This window comes from Artemia franciscana, chromosome 15 (assembly GCF_032884065.1).
Source record: "Artemia franciscana chromosome 15, ASM3288406v1, whole genome shotgun sequence".
Taxonomy (NCBI): domain Eukaryota; kingdom Metazoa; phylum Arthropoda; class Branchiopoda; order Anostraca; family Artemiidae; genus Artemia; species Artemia franciscana.
The window spans coordinates 38,097,997-38,124,394 of record NC_088877.1 but is presented as its reverse complement, the minus strand read 5'-3'; the positions used below and the strand labels follow the sequence as shown (position 1 = coordinate 38,124,394).

At 33.9% G+C, this 26,398-nt stretch overlaps 1 protein-coding gene across 1 annotated transcript in view; it reads right to left on the bottom strand.

Moving 5' to 3' along the window:
* Nucleotides 1–4,224: 4,224 nt before the first annotated feature.
* LOC136036439 (uncharacterized) overlaps nt 4,225–26,398 on the bottom strand; it is a 44,283-nt gene continuing 22,109 nt past the window's right edge. Inside the window, exons 5-8 of the mRNA XM_065718675.1 lie at nt 23,207–23,377; nt 18,208–18,367; nt 10,836–10,922; nt 4,225–4,531 (exon numbers count right to left, since the gene is read on the bottom strand). Of these exons, the coding sequence (XP_065574747.1) occupies nt 4,401–4,531; nt 10,836–10,922; nt 18,208–18,367; nt 23,207–23,377 (549 nt within the window). The 3' untranslated portion in view covers nt 4,225–4,400. The remainder of the gene's footprint in view (nt 4,532–10,835; nt 10,923–18,207; nt 18,368–23,206; nt 23,378–26,398) is intronic.

Genomic DNA, 26,398 nt, shown 5'->3' with positions numbered 1-26,398 from the left:
AAGATTCTCAGATTGAAATCCGCGCGTTGGCTTTGCATCGTTTAATGTAATTTTCTTGTGTCCTTGGCTGGTGATGCTCAATTTTGTTTAATAGCCCCACGCATTAGCATAATCACAAGAACAGAAATATGTAAATGTTTAGTTTGCAATTCAACATTTTCTTGAATAGGTAATTCAAACAGAAACTGAAAAACCTGCAGTGTCGAAAGAATAATTATCAGAATTCAAAAATTTACCTAGAAAAACGGTTGACATTTTTAGCATCCCAAAAAAAGATGAAGAAAGTAAAAATACTAAAGAAAAAGGATGAAACGCTATAGAAAGCATAACAATAGATGAAAAAAGATATGGGTTAAAATTTCCAAAAGTTGGAGCGCTTTGTAATGGATTTTTTTGTTTATTTTCTTTAACGATTTCGTTATCATCATTCAAAAGTAGCAATTAAGCTTTACAGTAGTAAATATTAAGTAAATCTTGACTAATTTCTTTTCCATCGAATAAAAATAGAAAGATGTGTTTTATTTTAAAGTACATCACAATCTTTGTGAGAATGTTTTGACAGTAATGAACAAAAACTCTGTAAGATTAAGTAAATAGTTGAAATCTAACTACAAAAAAGTCACGAAGATGAGACAGTTCTTCAGCATATAAAATTAATATCGCCTGCTTTAGGAATTATTTATAAGAATATATCAGACTAAATAATTCAAATAGGCACCTTAGTACTCTTAGTTAATGCAGTGGCTAATGCATACAATGCTGTGCCTCTGTAAAAATATTTGAAATTTTGTAAATAAATGAAAGTATTCAAATTCAAACCGTTTTGTAGCTGGATTCAAAAAAATTGAATCCAAATATCTGAACATGGAAGCTATTGGCTAGAGAAAAAATAAGCAAAATTGGATTTCTATATTATATACGAGTATGTGTTTTTTATATCCATAACTGAGACACCAGTATAATTGGGGCTATTTAAAATTTACACTCAAAACCCCTTTGGGTGTTTCCCTGGTTTTGAAGCTTTCTTACCCTTCAACCATCCTTGCTTCTGATCTGTTTTAATTGTACCCCATTTGATTGTGCCAACGGCTTTTTAATCGTAATTGTGTTTGAAATGTAATAGAATGCTTTCTGTGCTTGCCAGGGACCTTTTTTTGGTTATTCATTGCAAGAATGTATCTAAAAATATATCCACGATTTAGTATTTCAATTTCTATCTTTTTCATTCTATTAAGCTATTGATCTTGGATATTGAGTATTGTTATTTCTAGAATTGTCTCATTGTATTTATTTTTATTACTTTTTTGCTACAAGATCGCTTTGTATATTGGATACGAGTCTCCTAGCTTTTTCATATAAAATTCAGTTTGCTGGCCTCACCATGGCAAAAGGGTGGCAACAGCACTGCTAACCTAACCACGAGGGTCGCATGCAAATTCGCTATCCATCTACTCTACTAAATGGTTTATTTGTTTTAAATTCATGATTTGGTTCTTTCACCCTGAGGAATTCTATTGCTCACTTTTTGGAACTAATCAAAATCTTAAATGCTGACAAAAAAACTGTACAGTTCAATTCATTGTTGTTACTGTGTCTGTTTTTTTCATAAATTTCTTTGTATATCCTTAAAATCAATAAGCAGTATCTACTAGTTTAGTTTTATAGCCTTAAAAGAAGCTTCCAAGACAAAATAAGGCTATATGGCTCTTGATAATTCGGATCGAAATGGATACAGCTTTTTTTCTTGCCAGCGTTCAGAGAAAAAATGTGATTCTAGCAAACTATATGTCCTGCGGTCAAGCACAAGTCCCCGTTGACATGAAATAGCTACAAATTGGTTTGCCCATAAATCAAGTTGGAAGAATTATTTCGAATAGCTTGAAAATTACATAATTAAGTATTTGGGTTTTTTTTTTTTTTTTTTTTTTTTTTTTTTTTTTTTTTTTTTTTTTTTTTTTAGTTCTCGAAAGTAACGTTGCTGTGTGAATCCAAGTGCAAATTATAATCTTATTTTTAGTTATATACAGATCTTACAAACTTGTTATCCATGATAACAGTCAATGTACTTGCGTTCCATGTAATAAAGAGGCAGAAGCCATCGGTGCATTATTTACTTATTCTTTTCCCAGACCTACTTCACATGGTGGTCGTAGAAATTTTGGAGGTAGCTCTTTTGACAGTAAATGAAGATTTTTAGTATCTTTTTTAAGAGCCAGAAGTCAATTAAAGGCAACAAATCTCCTGTTATGTCCTCTTTAGCTGCCCTCAGCCCAAAGTCATCTGGCCAACATTTTCAGATAACTATTGTGTTCCATTAGTCTGAAGGTCAAATGCTGGGGAATGACATGCCCCTTCTCCAGCACACTCCGTGTGACAAGGGCTGAAAGTTGTGCCAGTCGCCCATTGTTTACACAGGGGTTTGTTTGGGAAAGATGAGCTTGTTCAATCTTGGGTGTCCAAAAGATGAAACTTTTTGTACATGTACCGCCATATGAAAGCAAAAATACTTATACCTGGAAGCAATTTGCTGACTGATGATATACTAATTCTGTCTAGTAAAGGTACTAATTTGTCGATATTATATTATGCAGACGACGTTTTTAATATTAGTAGGACTACCAGTGGGCTAGAAAAATGTTTTTTGGAGATACGTAAGAACTATAGTGATATTGGACTTTCCCTAAATGCTGAAAAATGTGATGTTTTGATTTTTAATGAAATATATGCGACTAGAGCAGAAGATATATCTATAGATCTGAATGATACAGAAGTAAGGCCTTGTGTTAAGTTGAATTATCTTGGCCTTCCTACTGGAAAAGATCTGAAGAAAACTAGGCCATTGATGCTTGAAAGTATGGAAACGAAAATCCGTCGTGATATGGTACAATTGTTAGTTCTGTTTCATTCGAATAGAGCCCATCTTGCGAGGATTTACAATAGTGTCGTCCTGCCACATATTCTGTATTTAGTACCGTTTTACCCGATATTTAGTGAATCTGACCATCTTAGGATGAAGCGCGTTTTCTTCAAATTTGCTAAGTTTCTGTTGCGAGTTCCTCCGTGGACCCGCAACTCATATTTGATGAAAAAATATAGCTTGTCTGATCCGTGTGCTAAGTTAGATGAGCTGAATGCACACATGTGCAATAAGCAAACCGGCCATGAATGGCAAAATGTTGTTTTTTTTTACGTGGAATTATTTTTGTTTGTATTTTAGAATGTAATTACGATATGTTGTTTCTTTCTTCTTTTTTTCCTTTTTTTTGTATGTACTCCATCACTTCATTATTTTGTATGATGGGTTATAAATATATATATATATATATATATATATATATATATATATATATATATATATATATATATGGGTATGACCGACTATTCGTTGGTCAGCGAATAGTTTAATACTATTCACAATATTGGCATTTACAATATTCCAAGGTATTCCAAGTTCAAAAGGGACCAGAGGTCACGCTAGAAATCTATAATATGTCAAGCTGTAAGATACCATAAAATGTATCTTTTATACCTTAGGTCAACCACGTCTCTCCAGGCCACAGACGTACATAAGCAAGGAAGTGGTTATTTCTCAATTTCCTTTCAAAGTCTAGACATACAGGATGTATGGTTGTTTTACAGTTAATTTTCAGACTTTCATCGTAGTAAAGAGTGGTATTTCAAAACTTCGCGTTTTGTATTTTGCGTCATAATATTTGTTTTTTACTATAATCGATTTCTGACTTAATTGGTCAGCCAGAGTCGGCCCAGCTCTAAACGGGTACCTGGAGAAATTTGGGGAAGGTAAACAGGAAGGGTGTGCGAAAGCACAGGATGGTTGGCCTCAACCCCCCATTGCACTTCCTGGCTAAAGGGCCAAGAAACGGAGATCAGCACCGCCGGTAGGGCTGTAAAGTCTAATGCCGCATTCTTTACCTTTTGCTACAGATGAGTCTTTTTTTTGGGGGGGGGGAGGATTTTCAATTTGTTCTAACAGTGGGAATTTTCAGTTTTAAATTTCATTAACATATCTTTCACGCTGACCACATTTTAGCGGAGATTATTCTGGATCTCAACACTATAAAGCAGTGCCTCTGTTTCCCTGCTCCATATGGTAATGCTAATGACAAGGCAAAAGTAAGAGAAAAGGTGAAGACCCGGCATTCGACACTCCCTGGTGTTTGAGCAAAAACTTATAGTGTAAACTCTCCAAGCATTAAAAAAAACTAACCGAAACACCATTATATTGATTAAACTGTCAAACATTGGAATTTTAAAGCTAGTAAAAATGAAAAATTAACAAAAATGGTTCATTTCACGGATCACTGGCACAATTGACTGACCACTGGCCAACTGATTGACCAATCAGTTGGCCATGGGCACAGTTGGTTGAACAGATTGAATTACCACTCTTCATACTTCACATTTTCTGGAATGGTACACCCGTACATCTGAATTATATGGGTAGCAGCCCAAATGCCACATTTGATGCATGACTCGAACGGTTTTCCTTGAAGGAGTTGTGCTATGAAACCTTTAACGATAAACTTTGGATTATAATGTTTAATTAACTTCTTTTGTTCTATTTAAGAAATTGCTAATTCCAAAAGAAGATAGGTATGGCTACTTAAATAATAAAGAAGATATGTGAAATTCATAAATGCTACTTCAAAAAAACTATAGCAAACAGCAAAATAAAATAATATAACTTTACAATTGGTTAATTTCCGTAACTTTTAGCTATGAAAACAATCGTATAGCGTTAAGCAAAAGGTAGCTAAATCCATTTTACCAGGTGAATGTTTCTCCCACGTAGTCATTAGGTTTCTGATCTTCACAGTGTTTTTTATGCATTTTATCTGACAGTTTCTGCTGTTAGCATATATGTTATGCAGCAACAATTATAAATCATAATGCTACCAAAATTAACACTACTACTAATAGTATCAACTCACTGCAGCACCAAGCCTCAAGCTTTTCCTCCATCTCAATCTATTCAAAGCCTCCCTCTTCACATCCTCTCAAGAAGTTTCAAATTCTCATAAATCCTTCCTTACAACCTCCTACCACCCCATTTGCAGACGAGCAGCTTTACACTTGGCCCTGTACGGTTTGGTTGGCTGAAAAGGACAATATTCAGCCATCTGTTATCCTTCATCCACAGAAAGTGTCCAAGCCATCTCAACGTTTCTCTCATTATAGCCATAGAAATCAGAATAAAACCACGTTTTAGGTTCAGTGTACTGTTTGAAATACGGTCCGTCATATGGCTACCCAAAAGGGTCCGTTGGTAATTCCTCTGAAAAACATGAAACATTTTCTCCTACGTCTTTCGGAGCTCCAGCGTTTCATACTTGAACATTGTCAACACTGAAGTTTTTTAATATTCTAATCTTGGTTCGTAGATTCATCTTCGTATTCTTTTGACCTTTTTTCAATTGCGAAAAAACATCCTGGGACTAGGCTATTCTATTTTCGACATCTTCACTCTATCCACCATCTTTACAAATAATACTACCTAGGTAATTAAAACGGTACACTTGACCGATCTTCTCATGACCTAACAGCATAATCTAAGATTTGATCGAAGTTGATGTTTTACTTTCTTAATTGATACCATTTTCTCGACTCACCACCATACGAACAAACGCTGCTTAATTCTCGACTCACCACAATACTTGCTACTAGCCTCACTTCCTACCTTAATTGCCGCAATACTGTTCCCGTATATAGCATTAATTACCTTAACGGGCTTATCTGGTACAATACGAAGCCAGTTACTAACCTCATTTTCTACCTTAGCCACACCAATGTTAAATTCTAATGCATCATTCTGGACCTTCGCTAAAGCTCTTCTATCAACTGAATCAAACGCTATCTCACATTAAGTAAAAATAAGGCCTAAAAGAGTCAGATGACTCCGGTACTTCTCAATTATTAGTCTAAGAGTGAATATTTGGCAACCCATCCTCTCCCTTCCTAAAACCACACTGTTCTTCTTTTAAAACTATGTACAACATCTCTAAGTCTAAAAAGTATCATCACTAAGGCCGTATCCAGCGGGGGGAGAGGGTTTGGCCACCACCCGCACTGCCCCCAAAATGTTCGTCCTACTCGTAAAAACGTGACAAAATGAATAAAAATACGTTTTTGATGCGTTTTTGAAGTATTTTTTTAAAGCCCCCCTCCAAAAAATCCTTTTGTACCCCCCCCCCCCAACAAAAAAAATCTTGGAAATGACACTGATCATCACACTAGGTAATTTGCTTCCAACACCAACCAAGCTAATGTCTCCGTAATTAGAACACATACTCTTGTCACCTTTTCTTGAGAAAAAGTTTGAGGTACTTCCCCTCTTTCAAAAACTATTTTTAAAATCTCCAATAATTTATCTCTAACTTCACAATCATCATATTAGAAATACAAATTAATTCGCCACACTACCATTCCTTCGGGCCATATTATTTTTCTATCCTTTTAATACAGTATCTAATTCTTCCTCGAAAAATAAATATTTCTTCATTTCCAAAGTGCCATAAACTTTTTCATTCTTTTCTATATCATGTCCTTTAACTTTATCCCGGTTTAGCACATTCTCTTACAATGCTCCATCACTTCATATCTCTATGTCTTACTGTAACACTTCCTTACTACTAATTGTGTTCCCACTGCTATCAGTAACTGGGACAAGTCTCGATTGACTGTTCCTTTTCAGTTTTTTAAAATTCCAGTACGATACTTTAATGTAATACCTTCCGGCTGCATCTTCCATATCTTCAGCAGATTTACCCTTGGTTTCTAATTCACATCTTCCCAACTCATGTTTGAATGCTTTCTCCACTTTCCCTACTCTTCTAATTTTCATATACTTTTTCACTCAATTATTTCTTAAACAAGCTCCTCCTCTTTTCAACTGAACTTAAAGCATTTTCATTAGCTGCATTTTTAACTTTCCTCCCTAAACCACAATTTGTTATTAAACAAGTTATTTTGCTAAAATTATTCCACCCATCTTCTACATTGTTACATTTTAGACTCCAGTTCTAGGATGGTAATTACCCTTCCTAAATTTCAGCTTTAGATTAACCCTAGACACTACTGGACAGTTGTCTTTATTTTTAACATAAATAATAAAAAAAAAAAGGTAAAGGATGCGGGACTAGACCCTTAAGGTCTGAAACGGCAGTGCTGATCTCCGTCTCAAGGCCCTTTAGCCTGGAAGTGCAATGGGGGGATGAGGGCCAGCCACCCTGTGCTTTTGCAAACCCTTCCTGCTTAACTTCCCCAGATTTCTCCAGGCACCCATTTAGAGCTGGGTCGACTCTGGATGAGCTTACAGAGTCAAACAATTGACCCTCGTCCCAAACGAAATAATTGGGTAACTAGGATTCGAACCCTCGCCCTCTCAGACAAAGTATCCTAAATCCAGCGCACCAATCCACTCGGCTAGTAAAATCACTCCTATATACCCTAGTACCGTGTGTCGATCCTATCAGTCTTTGATTTACAATAACACAATAAATAATCTTGGCCGTCTTACCATCAGGCGAGTACCATGTTAACTCATGAGCCATTTTCTGACTACCCGTTACACCTGGATTGTTATACCTACAAAATTGCAGCAGTAAATAACCGTTAGTATTATCTTTTCCTACACCAAATTTCCCTATGCCAGGATACCATTTACCCTTATTTTACCGACCTGGGTGTTAAAATCCCCTAAGAAAAATACTTAATTTCTACCAGGAATCCAATCTATTTGTTCCTGTAGCTGTAAGTAAAATTCATCTTTGTCACTACTATTTCCATCAACTGGTTTTACAATGGCATATACTGCAATGGCTGACAGTTTTCACTTTTTAATCATAAAATTAGCGAACAGCATTCTATAATTAATATCTTCAACAACTAAGCAAGACCTTGCTGCTTCCTTAATCATCATGAGTTCAACTCCCTACCTATGCACCTCATCCTTTCTGCCTCAGTAAATAAGTTCTATGTCACATAAAAAAAATAGTTGTATGAAAAAACATTGTCATTGTCAGTAATCAGTCAGGCATTTTTTATAACTTGCTCATAACACTTTATTTTTTATGCAAGAATTCAAAATATGTCAAGTTATTAAAGTGATGACATGGCTGTTATTACTGTAGGTTCAAGCTCTTTCTCAATTTTTTGTAAAAGTAGAATTAGAATAGAGTTAGAATAGAATTGAATTAGAGTAGAATTAGAATAGAAGTTAGAATAGAATTAGAGTAGAGAAGTAGAATAGAGAATTAGAGTAGAGTAAAAGTAGAATTTTTTATGCAAGAATTTAAAATATGTCAAGCGGCTGAAAAAGAACATCAGCTAAATCTTTAAACAAAAAAATCGAGATACCAGGAACAACTTCTTGGTACTCCAAGAACTGGATAGGGTATATAAATATAGTCTTATCTACTTTACTTGGTACACATTTTCTATGATTATGTGTTCTACCAGAAATTAAATCCACCATATAATGTCCAACCTTCCTAAAATGGTCAGCAAATACATTCGCCATCCCTCTCTCATCCGCTATTTTTGCTCTTTCATCAATTGTAATGTGCGATGGAATATTTCTTCTTTTAACGTTGCTAATTTTTCATTTATTTTTTTCCTTTTATTTATGAAATTCTTTTTGAAAATATTTTGCTTCTGAGAGTTAGCCTATTTTTATATTTTTTCTTTAAATTTGCAATATTAAATTCATTTGTATACAGCATCTTCATTTTATAAAATCAGTCTTTTTTTACTCTTTAACAGGCTTTGAGTAACCCATGGCTTATGAGGTAAATAATTACTTTTTCTTAATAGCAAGGGACTAACTTAGTCAAGCATTTGTTAAAATTTCCTATAAAATAAAACAATCGACCAATTCGAGTCTTCAATATTCAACATATCAATCTAATCTATACCTCCTATTTTTACTTTTGGCTCGTCTATTTTTCTCTTGCTAATCACCCATTTGTAACTTTTATTTGGTCTCTTTTTTAGTTTTACTCTTGACCCAGGAAAGTCAGAAATAATAACCCAATTACCAGATGTACCATTCAAAATCATAAGTATATTAAGGCAATTATTAGACGCAAAAATATCAATACGTTGTATGCATCACAAATTTTTGATAGTAGTAGGCCGGTAGGTAACAAACCATGTAAAAATTTAGTGTTCGAAAATAGTAGTCCCTTATTCGATGGCAAAGTATTATGTAGCATTAAATCAATATTAAAATCCCGCATTACATAAAACGGATGGTGTTGTTGGGTGAGGGAATTTAACAATGACTCATATTGTCTTAAAAACTCTTGAAGAAATAGAACCTGATAAATAACAATTACCAAAAACGTATTTTTTCCATCATTCACTTCTACTACACAACTCTCAAATAGCATCTCAACATTCCAAGTCATAAATTCCTTACATAAAGAAGATGTAAAAATCTGTTATAAAGTCCTCCCCTCTTATTCTATTTCCGACTACATGAAAAAATCGATAATTTTTACAATGTCGAAATGCATTATTTTCATAAAAAAATGTTTCACAAAATTCCTAACACACCTGTTGACAACGCTGTAAAAAAAAAAAAAAAAAAAAAAAATCGGCTGCTATTTAGTCCTCTATAATTCCAAAATGACAGTGCTTTATGCTTATTTAGCTCTTTAGAGTTATTTAAAGGGGGATGATCATCAAATATTTATTTTCAGGGAATGAATGTGTTTTATTGTCCACTTTAAAGAATACGAAATCACAAATGGAGCAATAAAAAGGAAAAAAAGAAAAATACTAAAGATACACACTAATAAAGAAAAAACGCGAATTAAGAAAAACACTTATAAAGAAAAATATGAGAAGATGTGTACTTATCCAAACTATACCAAAACAATAGGCAAGTTTGTAATGATATATACATTTTCTTTTTAAATAGCCAGAACTATTTTATTGACAATTTATTTAGATCAGTTTTAATACTAAGGTCTAATCCAAAATTACAGTAAACTGTTGAGAAATTCATTCATTCATGCATTATAAGGATTTTCTTCTTTTTTTTATCATAGTTTTGTATATTCTGAGCTCTTGTTCCGATTACTTTTTTCTTTTCTTTTTTAAAGAAGAAGAATTTTGATCTTGCAACGAAGATTTATGAAAACATTTATTTATATTTGAGAGCATTTTTTTTCCAGATCATTCAGCCTACCGGCAGTGATATCTAAAACACCTAAATCATTCGTAATCCAAAATAAAATTTTCATCTCAGTGAGCCAATATAAATAAAAAAAGAAAGAAAAAGTAAAAAAACAACAAAATTTCAACAATAAGAAAAAAAAAAATAAGTGCAATGAACAAGAGAGCTGATTTCTTCTTCATTTTAACCATTATCATCGTCCGAAGGCGGGAACAATTTAACACGGATACCTGAGCTAAATTACAACCGCAATCATAAATTTAATTTAAAAAAAAATGATAAAAAGAGAGGCTTTGAATAGATTGGGATGGAAGAGGAGCGTGCCTAGCTGTGTTGGCCTCATTGGCTTTTTCATTTTTTTTTAAGCCCCAAACTGGCTTTTAAACGGATTTCAAAAACGGATTTTCAAAAACGGATCATATCAAAAACGGATTTTCAAATAAATAAATTCTGCTCCTAGTCAAGTCCTGAGCAAGTAGATGAATTATGAAAAATTCGTCCGAGCGCACAAATAAAAGTCACATCTGGCTCAAAATCACATCAGAGCACATCTAGCACTAAATCTAAATCATATCTATTGTAATAATACCAGCACTTGAACCCTAGTGATACAACGTTTTTCAGAATGACTCACCTCCAACGAAGGCATCTCCAGCGCCATTTGTGTCAACCAACTTTTCCTTTGGGACTTCAATAACAGGAAACTCTGTTACAATACCATCTATAAACATAAAATATTGTTATTAATGATATTTCCACATTTAGAATGCAGAAGTTAGCTAAATTTTTGCAAAATTAATGACAAAATTTTTATGATTAATCTTTAGATAGCCTTCAAATTCCAATCATTCTATAATCCGCTTATAAAAAATTTAAATAAAAAACTCAATAATATTTTTTAATTTCAAACATAGGATTAATTTAACAATATTAGTTAAAAAACAAATCTTTTCTTATGGAAATAAACAGCAAACTCAACAATTAAAACGAACACAAATTAGTGCTTCATAGTATAACAACATGTATCCATAAAAAACTAAAAAGAAACAGACTTGTGACATTTCCCTGCATATTAGAACTCGAAAATTAACTTACTCTTAAAACAAACTTAGTTTTCATATAAATGGACTGACTAATAAACAACTGACTATAAAAAAAAGCTGACTAATAAAAAAATACTTTGTTTCATTCCGTCACATTATATCTTTATTTCTTCAGTTTTTTAGAATTAAACTTTATAAAATCGTCAAAAAATTTCAAAGAATTCAAAGCTGGTGATATTTAACACAATCTTGTTTCCCCAAGTATCTCTTTCCCCTCCCTGAAAGATTGAACTTGATACATTAATTCGTTCCTGATATATCGCGCATACACGCGTTTAATAACCCGAAAGCCCATAATGACTCTTAATATACCCAGTTATTTAAGATTAATCTACTTATATTCTTAAGGCAGGACGCATTCTCAAGGAATCTTCCTATACCTCCCATGTTAAACATTTGGAGTTTGCCTGAAATTCCTGAATTAGTGATTTCGGCTGTTTTTATGTCAATAGAAATAAAAAAAAAAATCTGGTGAATATTTTGATCTAATGAATCTTAAAGCCGACAATTTTTTTTTATTCCAAAATAATTATAAAACCTGTTTCGGGTTTGCATTCTAGATTGCTATACTTGATACTGTTGTTGTGGAGTATAAAAAAATAGAGCAGAAAAATTTCTATTCAACAACCAGAAACTTATTTCTATAATATATACTTCCTGGTTGCAGTCCCTTCAAATACTTTACATATTTGTGTTCCGAAGTCAAGAATTCCCATCAAAAGACTAGATCCAGCTGTAATCGGAGCGTGTGAGAATTCATAAATTACACCAAGGGACTAACCATTCGGATTGTTCAGGAGCGATTCAGTAAACTATTAGTTAGATGTAACCTGTTTTTCAGAGTTTAGAGAATAAGTAGCGTGCAGACATCAAACTGTCGGTTAATAAATACATATAAAAAATTATATTGTATAAATAATTACAAGGAGAATTGCTAAGAATAACCTGCACCTAATCGTAATTTTGAGTGAGAAACCCCTTAAGTTCAACCTTCTCATGTTTGTTTAGTTGAAGCGACGAAGAAAACTGATACCTTTGTATTTGACCGAGTTGACGCTTAAGAAAAAGAATTGACTAGGGAGTTAAATTCTTGGGCTTTGGCTAGGCCTTAACAACGAAGACATAGACCAGGCGAATTTGAAAAGTACCCATTTGTAACCCGCTCACTAATAGATTCACCCCATAGGGTTATCTATTCGTTAATTGTATGATGAGTATTTTTACTGAATGCTTGGTCGGGTGAAAATGTCAATAAGGTGTATAACTTTATTTGAAGCTTAAATCTTGAACAAGCTCCTGAATTTTTTTGTTTTTTTTTGGGGGGGGAGCAGCAACAAAAGAACAGGCATTGCACCGATCTATTGCCCATGGTCACTAACGTGACTAGTGCGTCCCAGCCCCCCTCCCCTCCTACGAGCCCTAGGTTATATGCAAAGTTAATGATATTCTTCTTCAAAATCCGTTTTTTCGCATTATGAAGCCACTGATTATGAGAAAAATGCCGAAAAATCATACCAGCCAACAAAGGAAGTAATAGTTTTGCATAGAAGCTAGGGCTAAATCAGACCACATTTTGGGTGGGATCTGGGATACGGTATTACCATGGTAGCAGCCATTACATATGGGAATAGTGTTGAATGACAACCTAAGGCTCCCCGTTCTATTATAATGTCTAATCCAGAAAGCAGATCAAAGCAGCAATAAGTCGCAGGACAATCATCGAAAACCAGATAATAGAAACATACTGCCAATGAAAATACAGTCGTCATATAGTTATCAAGTTTATAATTTAGCAAGGGTGCGAAAACCTCTTGTTTGCTTTATATTTGAAATTGAAGTTCCATTTCAGTGTATTTAAATTACAGTCCACTCAAATCTCTTGACTCAATATACTTTTTATTCCGTTGGTTCAATATCATTAACTCAGGTTTGCAGAACTAATTAATAAGAAAACCATATTTGTTCGGCTAATTTCTAAATTCTCTTATACACTTCCCCTCTAGCATATGTAGATATAGTCAGACCAGTTTGGTGATTGGACTTTCTTAGTGAGAGGGATGTGTGTATGAATATTTCTCGGGGAAGGTTTTAAAATAAAATGCAAAAATATGATAATTTGGATAAGAAGTATGCAGAAATTTCTGGAAAAATTTAGGATTTCAGACCTCAGGTCGGTTAGGATTTTAGCTTCCACGTTTCGCGGTCACTTGCATCCATACGGTCTTTGTAAACAGCCTCGGGAATAAAAACTTGACTAAACTTAATTGAATCTTATTTACGGAAAGAAAACAAAAATCCTGGAAAGTTAGAAAAAAAGAAAGACAAAAAAGAATATTATTACTGTTACACAGAAAAGGTTCAGTGAATCAATTCGTAGCAACACAACGTTCAACATTCTTCCTAGATAATTCGCTCGAAAACTACAAAACAACTGAACGTAAACTAGATCTACGTTGCATAGGCAACGTGAGGTGTTGCGGCAACCTTTGCTCGACTTCGCCGAGTAAAGTGTTGCGAGAGCGACACTTTGGTTTTGTTTCCTCGCTTCGGTTAAACGCTGAAGTTGTTAATCTGTAAGGATCTTAAAATAAATACTAGGTACACCAACTCACAAAAGTTGCAAATCCCTCATTGCCCAAGGTGATTATGAGGTAACAGCCGATTGTTGCTTAAAACTCCCTTATATGTCTCACAGTTGGTATCAGCCTATTTTTGGTTTCAGTGTGTACCTTACTACTGAAGTTGTCAACTCCTTTAAACTTCGACACTGGTATATCTCATGAAGGACTTTTTCTACCAAAAAATGGATGATAAATATTTTGATCAGCTCATCAAGAGCTATCGACTGGTATCAAAAAATATGTATTTGTCTTAGTTCAAAAGCTGACTTTTTTGCCGTAGGCCAAGTTTCTAATGTCATCGCAAAGGAAAAACTCTAATTTCTTTAGCAGTGAGAGAACTTTTAAGATTTGAGAGGCAAATTTGATATCATTTCTGTATCGGCCTATTTTTGGTTTCAGCTTGTACGTTACTACTGAAGTTGTCACCCCTTTAAACTTTCAAACTGGTATATCTCATGAAGGAATTTTTCTACCAAAAAATGGATGACAAGTACTTTGTACAGCTCATCAAGCTATCGACTGCTGCCAAAAAAATTCTATCTGTATTAGTTCAAAAGTTAACTTTTTTTGCCGTAGGCCTAGTTTCTAACGTCATCACTTAGAAAGGAACAAAGGATATTCTAATTTCTTTAGCAATGAGAGAACCTTCAAAGTTTTAAGAGGCATATGTGATACCATTTCTCTACAGCAATCCTAAGTGCGAAAACCGAATGATAAACTCAGCTGAAATCACGAACACAAGTGGGTAGAAACAATAGATGGCAGCACTTTCGGTCCCCACTTTTTCGTTTCTGTAAATTTTTCTATTTATCACTCAAAGAAGATATATTGGCTGTGGGGCCGGGTAACTGTCGCATATATAAACACTTATAGATTTTAGTCCATCTTCAATTTGAAACTGGTGCCTGCCTGCTTGCCTGCTAGAATGGAGCTTTCCGCTCGAAAGCAGAAACATTCGAAAGCAGAAACATAGTTTGATGAAACGAAAGCTTGACTGCATAACTTCAGATAGTTCTCTCTGACACAGGCTATAAAACTCCAAGTCACACACTATAAGCTCTGGCTCAAGGACAAGCAAAAATCATCCTTTTTTGCCCCAGGCAAGAGTTCTACGAAGCTTTCCAAAATGCAAAGTCATATTAGTCAATACGGCCTAAGGTCCACACTATCCGTAAAAACCGCAGAGGTTAGACCCTTACCTCTTTCTAGGAATAAGCTGAAATAGGGGTGCTAGAAAAAAAGACGATTGAATTCTTTATTTATCTAAATTCTTTTTTATAAATCATATTGTCATGCATCTATTAAAAAAGAACTAACAGTTCTGATGAAACAGTACATAAAACAATTCTTTTGATAAATAGTGGAAAAAGATAAATGTATAAATGTATATTCAAGGACTTCTACTAGCTAAGGGTCGAAACTACCTCAGCGCTACACTGAAAATTATAATGTTCAATCCGTAGAATTGAACATCCTCCACCCCGTGCAAAAAATATTAGTGAAAAGGTATTACCCAAACTAAGGATGATCCGAAAATTTTGACATTATGTTTAAATTTTATGATTTTAAAATCTATGTTGCATTCAATTATTTTCGGGGAAAAAACTGACAATCTAGCATTGGAAAACTCTAACAACATTTCGACAATAAACCCTTAATGAAACTCTTTCAATTAATGCGAATAGAAAGTAACAAAAAACATTTTCCAATAAGCTTTTCAACGAAAATTTAAGAGCCATACTATAACCTAAAAATTTTAATCTGCTATATTTGCTTTCCTCTGTTTTTTTTTTTTTTTCTTTTTTTGTGTGTGTTTGTGCTGTTGCATTGGTGATTTCTCTTTTCATGATATATATATATATATATATATATATATATATATATATATATATATATATATATATATATATATATATATATATATATATATATATATATATATATATATATATATATATATATATATATATATATATATATATATATATATATATATATATGTATATATATATATATATATATATATATATATTTATATATTTATATATATATATATATATTATTTTATATTTTATATTTTATTCTATTTTATTTTAAATAAAATATTTCATTTTAAATATTAATTAAATTTTAAATTTAATTTGAAATTTAATTAATTAATTAATTTTGATTAAATATTATTATTTAAAATTTTATTTTAAGTAATAAGTTCTTTTATTTTATATTTAACACTATTGTGTTGTAACTGCCCCCACCCCCACCCCCGATTATGAGGCCTAAAACCACTACTCATGAAATACTAAGCTAAATTCTTAATCCGAACAAAAACGGAATCTCCCCCTCCCAGTTGAAAACTGCTTCCGTGGGCAATTTCACCATAAAATTTCCTATGGATTATCCTCCCTCCCACAGAAAAATCTTCCAGACAATTCTAACCCAGCTAAAAATTTCCTGGGCAATATCCCCAGAACACCTCCACATATAACATTGAGTCGGCAAGGAGAAAGTAAGACAAATAAAAAGAATTTCATACAGTAACATATAATTTTTTTATTTTATTATACGCCATAGTTACTCAGCATTGCGATGTTGAACCATAAAAACAAATAACCCAAATCAACCAGTTAAACTTGAAAACACTTTTTCTCCGTAAAAGTGGATGGAAGAGGAAAGTCCGTAGTTGTGTTGGCCTCAGGCGACTTGGTGCCGCAATATGTTGGCAGTAGTAGTAGTAGTAATAGATCACCTACACCACGAAATTCAACATGTCCAAGAAAAGCATAGGAGATATTTCAAGCATCTATCTACAAAATATTGAATTCCAATAGTTTGAAAATTAAATAAAAATAATCAGAATTAAAAAAAAATAACGCCAAAAAGCTAGTGTACGATGCCGATGCTAAAGGGAGCAGAAGTTACTATGAATAAAAAAATGAAGCTTAAAGTGAACAGAAACTAAAATGAAAAATAAAAACAAACATGCAATGAACAAAAACTGACAGAAGTGGAGGTGGTCCTGCCACTCTTCAAACTAACAAAATACCAGTCTGTGATTTTAGCATTTATAATGTTCCAGCAATGTCTGACAACAACGCTACCAGCAATTTAAATCCTACCAGGAGCAACAGGAACGGGTTTTTCTCTTGGAGCTATAACAACAATCCTCAGACCCTTGTTTGACCTTCATTGTGATGACCCCGATAAAGCATTCAATCATCTTTATTCAAGAGCACGTTAGAACTATTTTGACCTTACTATGATATTCTTCTAGTATCAGTAGATTTCTAAATGGAGAGCCGAGGAGGATCCTAATTGGTTATCTCACCAACTCTCAGTCAATCACAACTAATCAGTTCTGTAAACATTATTATTATTTCTTATTGAAAAGTCGGAGTCAATAGGTTTCTGATGACTCGTTTAATACAGTAATTTGGTATTTAATCCATATTACAAATCCAGACTTGTTCCCGAGGGGGGGGGGGGGGGGGATTAGAGGCGGTTTTAGATAGGGGACAGAGGGAAAATGTGCCACGGGCAAGTAAATTTTAGGGTTGCAAAATTTTGAATAAATAACCTAGTGGTTATAATCATTTTGTAATTTTTGAAATTTTATTTTTATTAATATAATGTAGAAGGCGCATTTGGTAGTAAGTAGCCTACAAACAAATTGGATCCGACATTTTCATTTTCTCCATATCTTCATCACCGTTCCTTGAAAATAAAAGTAAGCAGCAATAACAGTAAAATATTGTGATGATTTAGATCCCATTCAGTTGTTCCACGAAGCCCAAGATATGATAAAAATAATTCAACACCGACATATTTTCTTAAAGAAACCTACAGATAGGTTAGAATTAATTATGCAATACGGGGATGAAGGGATCTTCGTAAACGTAATTTGCCTACCAAATATTATTAGCCATTGCAATGTGGTTGGCTTGTAATGAGTGGTCGTTTAGTAAACTTAGATTAATATTAACGTACCTCTAACCGACTATGTGCTAGAACGACTAAATGATTTAGCTTTAATGAGTCTAGCACACAAAGAATTAGAAGCAATTAATTGGAGTGAGATAACTAATAATTTCCAGAGGCTACAGTAAGAAAATTCAGATTTAAATAAAAATGAATAAATATAAATTTTGTTCAAATTTGAACAGGCAATTTTGCGGGGATCAAGATTTTCCCTAAACACAAGAAAGGCTAGGACTGCCACTTGGAGGCGGGGGGCTATCGGTAAATTCTAGGAAGGAAGATCCATCTGTTTTATTATAATTCTTACCGTGAGCAACAAGAACTGGTTTCTCTCCTTGAGTTACAATAACAATCCTCTGCCGGTTAGTATTAAATTTAGGCATTTGTGTTATATCCAAAGCTACTCTTTTCATGTCCATATTGTCTTTCTCGGCAAGTTTATGCTCCAAAGCAAATGTTTCAAATTCCTGAAAGAACAGAAGCGTGAATGAAAATATCTAAAAAATGTAAATATATATATATATATATATATATATATATATATACATGTAAAGAATATGAAAAATGTAGAATATAATTTCAAGATATGCAAAGAAAAAGAATTCATAACAGAGACTGTTCAAAATCAAACCTGGATCACGTGATCACTTCCAGTTCCAGCTTACTATCATCGATTGTCAGGGTGGACGAAGAGAAGATTGATGACGATCACCTTATTCTTAGATGAGATTTGTCCTGTGAGCCATCTGGCCAAATACGAAGCTGAACTGGGATCGTGCTAATGTTCCCCTATACCTTGCTACGCTAACTGCTTTACTGTCGACCATAAAAGTGCCATATCACCTGCTGCAAACTTCGGTTTGCTCGCCTTCAAGTAGAGTTGACCTAAATTGCAATTATCATCAAATTGTCCATTGCCTTAAATCAGCTTCCAAAGCTGCAGTGTCTGTGGATAAAGCTCGGATTGGTACTAGGAAGCCTATTTGGAACGCTGATCCTGAAGTAAGACGTGCTAAGCAAAAAGCCAAATTTTGGCTGCGTATGTGGATTTCATGTGACCGACCATCGTCTGGAGCTGTGTTCCCAGTGAAACAAAAGTGTAAACTTGAATATAAGGCCAGTTTGAAGAGAGCACGCTTGAATGCATGGCCAGGCCCCACCGATAAGGCCTCCTGGAATAGGGTTATTAATAGTGAGAAATGTTCCCCATCTGCCCTATCTTGCCTCCAAGCGTGTGTTCAGTGTATTTAATAGTTTTCTTCAGTCTTTTTATTATAAGTTGCTTAAATTACTATTACTATACCTTCTCCTGCAGGCTCACGTCCAGCCTGTAGCAATGTCTGATATTCGCCGGGCTTTAAAAAAAACTAAGCGTTCAAATAGCCTTGATGGTGACGGCCTTTCTTACCGGTTTTTTGCTTATGATTGTCCTGCTCTACTTAACCATCTACAAATACTTTTCCAGTCTTGTCTAGCACAGTCGCTTGTTCCTGATAGTTTCCTTTGTGGCCGTGTAACGTCTATTCAAAAGCGAGGCAAGGACCCCAAGTCATGTGCAAATTATCGTCCCATTACAGAATCGTGTTTTTTAAGTAAGTTGCTTGAACATTTATTACTACCAGAAATTGAGTCGAATTGTGATTTTACACCTTTTCAGTTTGGTTTTTGGAAAAGTTTCGGCTGCTCCCATGCACATCATGTTTTAAGCCGGCTCATAAAAGATGCCGTAAAAATGTAAATGTCTTTATACTGGCTTACTGTTGACATTTCTGGGGTTTTCGACAATATTGTGCACTCTCAGGCTCCATTTTCCCTTGCGTCTTCAGGTGTTAATCCTTCCGTACTAAGTTTATTGTCTTCTTGGTATTCAAAGTCTGAAATTCAGGTTACCTGGAATGGCCAAATATCTGACCAGGCAAAAAATTAATAAGGGGGTTTGGCAAGGTGCCGTGTTGTCTCCTAGTATATTTAAATGTGCACTTGCATCGTGCCTCCGTCCCCTTAAAAGTTTTGTTTTTTACGTTAGTATTAAAAAGTCTTATGTTGCATATGCAGACGACGTTCTACTTGTTGCCCGGACTCGCCGTGGATTGTTTTCTAATTTTACTATATTAACCAATGAACTATCTAAGATTGGACTGTCAGTTAATCCGTCTAAATGCGAGTTTATTTGTTTTAATAGCCCTTATGCGGTCGCTCCATTCGTTACTGGGACTGCAGTTCTACCACGTTCTTGTTTAGTTTGTTGCCTTGGTCTGTGTTTCGGCCCAACACTTTCCACTACCTGTTCATCCCTAGTGAAAAAGCCGTGAAAAACCTACGCGTCGCTTACGGAAAAATATCCCCAAACAAAAGCCGTTACAACCGCAACGGTTTGTTTTTTGCAGGTATGGCTCATCTGTTTCGTAAGAAAAATCGCCAGACTCTACGTGCGGCTTATTTCAGATATTGCAAATTCCTCCTCCGGCTTCCTAGACGACACCGAAACAGAAAAGTCATTGCTCGATTTGGTTTAAGAGACGTACCTTCTCGGATTAGGTCTTCCAGTGACGATTTATGTAAAAAGACTATCAACTTTATTCAAGTTTACGACCCTCTGCAGCCTTTTTTCCATATTGATACTGGTTAATTAGTTCATGTTGTCTTTGTTAGTTTGAATTTTGTTTTTGTTTTTTTCGCTGTTTATCGTTTTTGTTTTTGTTTATTTATAATACTCCGTACTTTGTATTTCCTATACTCTTACGGGTAATAAGTTCATTCATTCATTCGTATCGAAAAAGAGAAATGAAATGAAAAACAGAAATTAAAAAAGACGAAACAAAATTCAAGTAATTTCGAAAATCACACTGCCTTTCCTTGACGCACAAATAACACCTTTTATTTGACAGAGAAACACACATAAACTCTATTCGGTCACATACACAATGGCAGAGAAATAACAAGAGATTTTTTTTTGTATATTTCACTCTCAAATAAAAGGATTTTCCCTATTAAATTGTTATTTATAAGAAACAAAAATGAAATGTAAAGAATTTAGAACAAATGAAAATATATAAAACAAGTGTGAATGATAAACTGAATCAAAGCGACACAGTAGATCATTTAATAGTGACACAGTACTTTCATTCGTTTTTAACTGGAGGTAGGAGAAAAAATGAAGTATGAAAAAAAAGAAAAGAAGCGTAAATGAAAATAAATAAAGAACATAAATATACATATGTAAAGAATGTAAAATATAATGTAATGCTGGGTAAGAGTGTAGAAATAATAAGGCAGCCACTGGATTTTCCCTATTGAATTGTTATTTCGAAGAAATAAAAATGAAGATGTAAAGAATGTGGAATATATAAAACAAGCGTAAATGATAAACTGTAATGTAATGCTGGGTAAGAGTGTAGAAATAATAAGGCAGCCACTGGATTTTCCCTATTGAATTGTTATTTCGAAGAAATAAAAATGAAGATGTAAAGAATGTGGAATATATAAAACAAGCGCATGATAAACTGACTCAGCACCGACACAGCTAAGTTTCATTTGGTACTAATTGGAGACAGGAGAAGAAAATTTTGCACTAAAGGAAAGCACGGGAAGGTTAAGTGAAACGTTCGTGAAAATATTCCATGGATGTCAATCTGTGGAATGATATGGCTCAGTTTTATTCAGTTTAGAATGAAGTTAGGGAAAAATGCAATGATAAAGGAAAATATGGGATAATAAAACAGAAGTGCCAGGAAAACATTCTAAAGAAGCAACAATGCGACTCAGCTTTTAACTTAAAGTGGAGATAAAAAAAAATGGAGCACTAAAGATAAATATCAGAAAGTAAAACAAAATTCCAAGAAATTTCCACAAAGCAGTAAGCTGAATCAGTTTCATTCAGTTTTAAATGGAGATGTGAAAAATGCAACAATAAAGAAAAATATGGGAAGATAAAACAGAAATTCCAGAAAAACTTTTCATAAAAGGGATAAGGTGACTCACTTTCATTCAAATTTAAATGGGAATCAGACAAAAATTGTAGCAATGAAGAAAAACATGGGAAAATAAAAAGGATCCTCAGAAACATCTTCCAAAGAAGCTATAGGGGGAACAGTGTCATTTAGTTTTTAACACTGATAAGAAAAAAACGATAGGAAATAGGAATTGCTTGAATCAGTTTCAATCAGCTTTAAATGGAGATAAGAAAAAGATGCAGCAATAAAGGAAAATACAGGAAAGTAAAACTGAATCTTCAGAAAAACCTTCCAAAAAAGCAGAAAGGTAATCAGTTTCATTCAGTTTTAAATGAAGATAAGAAAATATGCGACAAAAAAGAAAAACATGGGAAAGTAAAAATGTAATTCCCCAGAAATACTTTCCACAGAAGCAATAACTTGATTTAATTTGGCTCTAAGTGGAGATCAGAAAAAAAAATGCTTCAATGAAGGAAAATTCCAGAAAATAAAAACAGGATTCCCAGAACCACCTTCAACAGAAGTAGCAACGTTGCTCAGTTTCATCTAGCTGTGGAGAGCGTTAATTAAAGACGGGAGAAAAACTTAAACCACTAAAAAAAATATGGGAAAGTAAAGCAGAATCCCAAAAAGCAGCGTCCACTCAAGCAATAGTGCGACTCTGTTTCATTCAGTTTTAAAAGAGTATCTGAAAAAAATTGCAGCAATACAGAAAAACATGGAAAAATAAAAAAGAATGCTCAGAGACTTTCCACAGAAGCAACAAGTTTCTTTCATTTTGTAATGAAAATAGAAAGAAGAGACAGCACTAAAAAAACAAAAAAAAGCAGAATTCACGCAAATACTTTCCACAGAAGCAATAACATGACTCAGTTTAATTCAGCTGTAAATGGAAAGGAAAAAAAATATGGCCAAAAAAGACAAAAGGACAAAAAGACAAAAGACAAAAGACAAAAGGAAAAAACATATGGCCAAAAAAGACAAAAGGACAAAAGGACAAGACAAAGGACAAAAGGACAAAAAGACAAAAGACAAAAGACAAAAGGAAAAAAAATATGGCCAAAAAGACAAATTAGAATCCTCAAAGAAGCCTGTTATCAGAGCGTTTCCGATCACCCAGTCAGCGGATAAAAGATCTCTTTTGACCCAGAACCATACGGTCTTCTGCCCATTTAAAGTAAGTTAAATTATTTGTTCTGCTATACATAAAAAAAGCATACAAACCATAAGAACTAAAATTTTAGTAAGGAATAATAAAAAAAAACTAGTATTTAAAGTATATAAATCAAAAACGTCACTAAAAATAAAAACAGCAAACAATTAAAACTGATTAGAATATGGCAACAGACATACCGTATCGTTTCCAAAAAGGATATCTATATAGCCAAAAACAGACATCATTTTTTCCTTAAAAAATTGGACTAGAAAGGGGGCATTCAAATTCATCATAAACAGTTTGTTCTTCTCACAGGCATGTTTAGCAATTGTCAAAATAACATCAACATTCACAGTCAGGAAGAAACCCTGAAAAGAAAATATTTTACAAAAAACAAATACATTGTTTATATAGAGTGTCTATAAAGATCATGTCCGTCTTAAAGTACTTGTATGGGAGCGTTGTAGATGAATAAATTAGGGATCAGGCTCAAAACATCAACGCTCCTTCCTGAAATTGATAGGATGAGTGCTCTAAGTGAACTAAAAATAGTTGCATAAATACAGTTTTCCAGTTCTGGATCCCACTCCCTCTGTGCCTGAAGTGTGTGTGTACACATGATGAAAAGAACAAAAAGATTCATGAATTTATTTTCAATGTGTATCAATTTTCTAATGCCGAAAATTACATTGCCCTTTGTCGTTACACCTTTACCATTACACCTTAGCCTCTTCTAAATTTATTAGAATCTACCAAGGATCTACCAAGTTTCAAAATATTTACAGCTTAGCCACTTCTAAATTTATTAGAATCTACAAGGGATCTCTACCAAGGATCTACAAAGCTTCAAAATATTTACACCTTAGCCTCTTCTAAATTTATTAGAATCTACCAAGGATCTACCAAGTTTCAAAATATTTACAGCTTAGCCTCTTCTAAATTTATTAGAATCTACCAGGGATCTCTACCAAGGATCTACAAAGCTTCAAAATATTTACACCTTAGCCTCTTCTAAATTTATTAGAATATACCGAGTATCTCACAACTAAAGTCATTCAGACTTCTCTCGATCTGTAGGAAGACTTAGGAGAATAGAGAGCCTCTAAAATATCCTTCAAATCTAGTAGAATAAAGAAGAACTTCATTAAACAAAATTGTCATGATTTTTTCTATTATTATTTTTTATTTTCAGTATAATTTACATTCTTTTTCGTTAGTTTTCACTTAGAGACTAGCTTAAGAGTCTTTGTTCCTACACTTACCCCCCCCTCCTTCCCCTTATCTCATATATACGTGCTGCAGGTAAGTTTTTATGGGGAAAAACAGTATTTGCGGCGATTCACTTATGAAATTATTCTAATTACTAATTAGAATAATTATTCTAATCGGTGCCTATCGATAGATCGGTACTAAGTATTCTCATTGGATATGCCTAGTTCAGCCTGGCTTTCAGTTTTATTATTGCAAAACTGACAAAGCAAGAGCCAAGAGCTCATATGGCACTTTTGACAAGGTCAGAAGAGCCATGAGCCAAAAGCTCATATGGCACTTGTGACAAGGTCGGAACCTAAAATTGCTTATTCTGTATACTTGTGCTTATTCTTCCCACCAAGTTTCATTCCGATCTCTCCTTTCTAAGCTTTATCCAATATTTCTATTTTTCCCCTCCAACTACCCCCAATGTCAGTGGATCCGGTCGAAATTTAAAATGAGAGTTCTGAGACAAGAGGTCCTTTTAAACATCAAATTTCATTGGGATCCGATAACCCGTTCTTAAGTTCAAATACCTCATTTTTTCAAATTTTTCTGAATTAACGGTCCTTCCAATCACCCCCAGACGGTCGAATCGAGGAAGCGACTATTTCTAATTTAATCTGGTCCGGTCCCTGATAGGCCTGCCAACTTCCGACGATCGCTAATTTGACTACATATCTAATTTCGGATCTTCTTCATGTAAAAATTGGGATGATCAAGGATTCGAACCCTAGACCTCTCCGACCGTAAGCAAGAGTCAGACCCCCAGACCAGCAACCACACTTAAGAAGAACAAGCATTTGGGTTATCGGCAAATAAAATTTTCTCAACTGTCTAGTTCGCTCGATCTTCGGCGGTGGGGTCATATGCTCCTAAAACTGCCCCCTAGATCGTCTCCTAAGTATATAGTCTCATCAAACGACGCAATTTAGTTTTTGATCAGTTATTGAACTTTAAACCTGAATTTACTACCTTGTACATGAATTTTCACTGTTTTTGCTGATCAAAAATCGTCAGTCGGGTATCAAAAGGACGTATCTCCATATTTGTAAATTCCCAAAACAGCAAAAAAAGTCACAGCTTTTTTTGTTATTACTCTTCCAGTAACCATAAACAAAAACTGATTGATATGCATTGATTTCCACATCGATCTGTTTTAGTTTTACGGTTATCGGAAGAGAAATAAAAAGTTGCAAGGTTTTTTTCTGCTCTTCTGAAAATTTACAATTATAGAGATACAAGATAGAAGTCCAAGCATTAACTTGTCAATTCATTTCTAGACTATCTAAAATACAGGTTATCTATTTTCATCATTCTTTATTTCGTTAGATTTTAAAAGGTAGGTAATAAGGCAAAACAAAAGGCGGTAATGAGGACACGAGGATGATGATCCTCAATATGCACAAAGATTTATTACGCATCTTGTTTTATTCCTAATTTTCAGGATTTTCTTCTTCTTCTTCGATAATCTGAATTTATGGCATCATTAAGATTTTTTTAGATTTTTTTGAAGGATGGGAATACTAAAAATTTTGACCAAATTATTTGCATCTTTTTGTTGTATAATAAAAAGCATCATTGACTTTTCCACAATTTTTACGAATGCTTGTTTTTTCACTAGCCTACAGGTCGAACTCACCTTCTTTCAAGATTTGTCATTGAACAAAACCGACTCTAAAGACATGCAGAGTAAGGTAAAGAAAAAGAAAAGAAGAACTGAATTATCTTTTGTAAAGGCACTAAAACGAAAAAATACAACAGAAACTATGGTTATACCTTTGACACCAGATTTCAGATAATTTCAAAGAAAACAAAAAGTCACCCGAATTGAAAAAGATACGAGTCAAAACGTGATCTTCTCTTAAAGCTGAATGAAACGGTTCACCTTACTGCTTCTGCTAAAGGTTTTCCTGAAAAATCAGTTTTATTTTTCTATTTTTTCTTTTATTGATGCATTTTTTTCCAATCTTCCTAGCTCTAATTCAATTGTCAATGGAACTGTTCGAATGATTGAACCCTTCTTTTCGGTTAAACGGCTTACGAAAAATTATTATCATTTAATATTTTAATTTTTAATTAAAAAAATTATTTTATTTCTACTCATTATGAATAACATCACTTCTATGCACATTTGC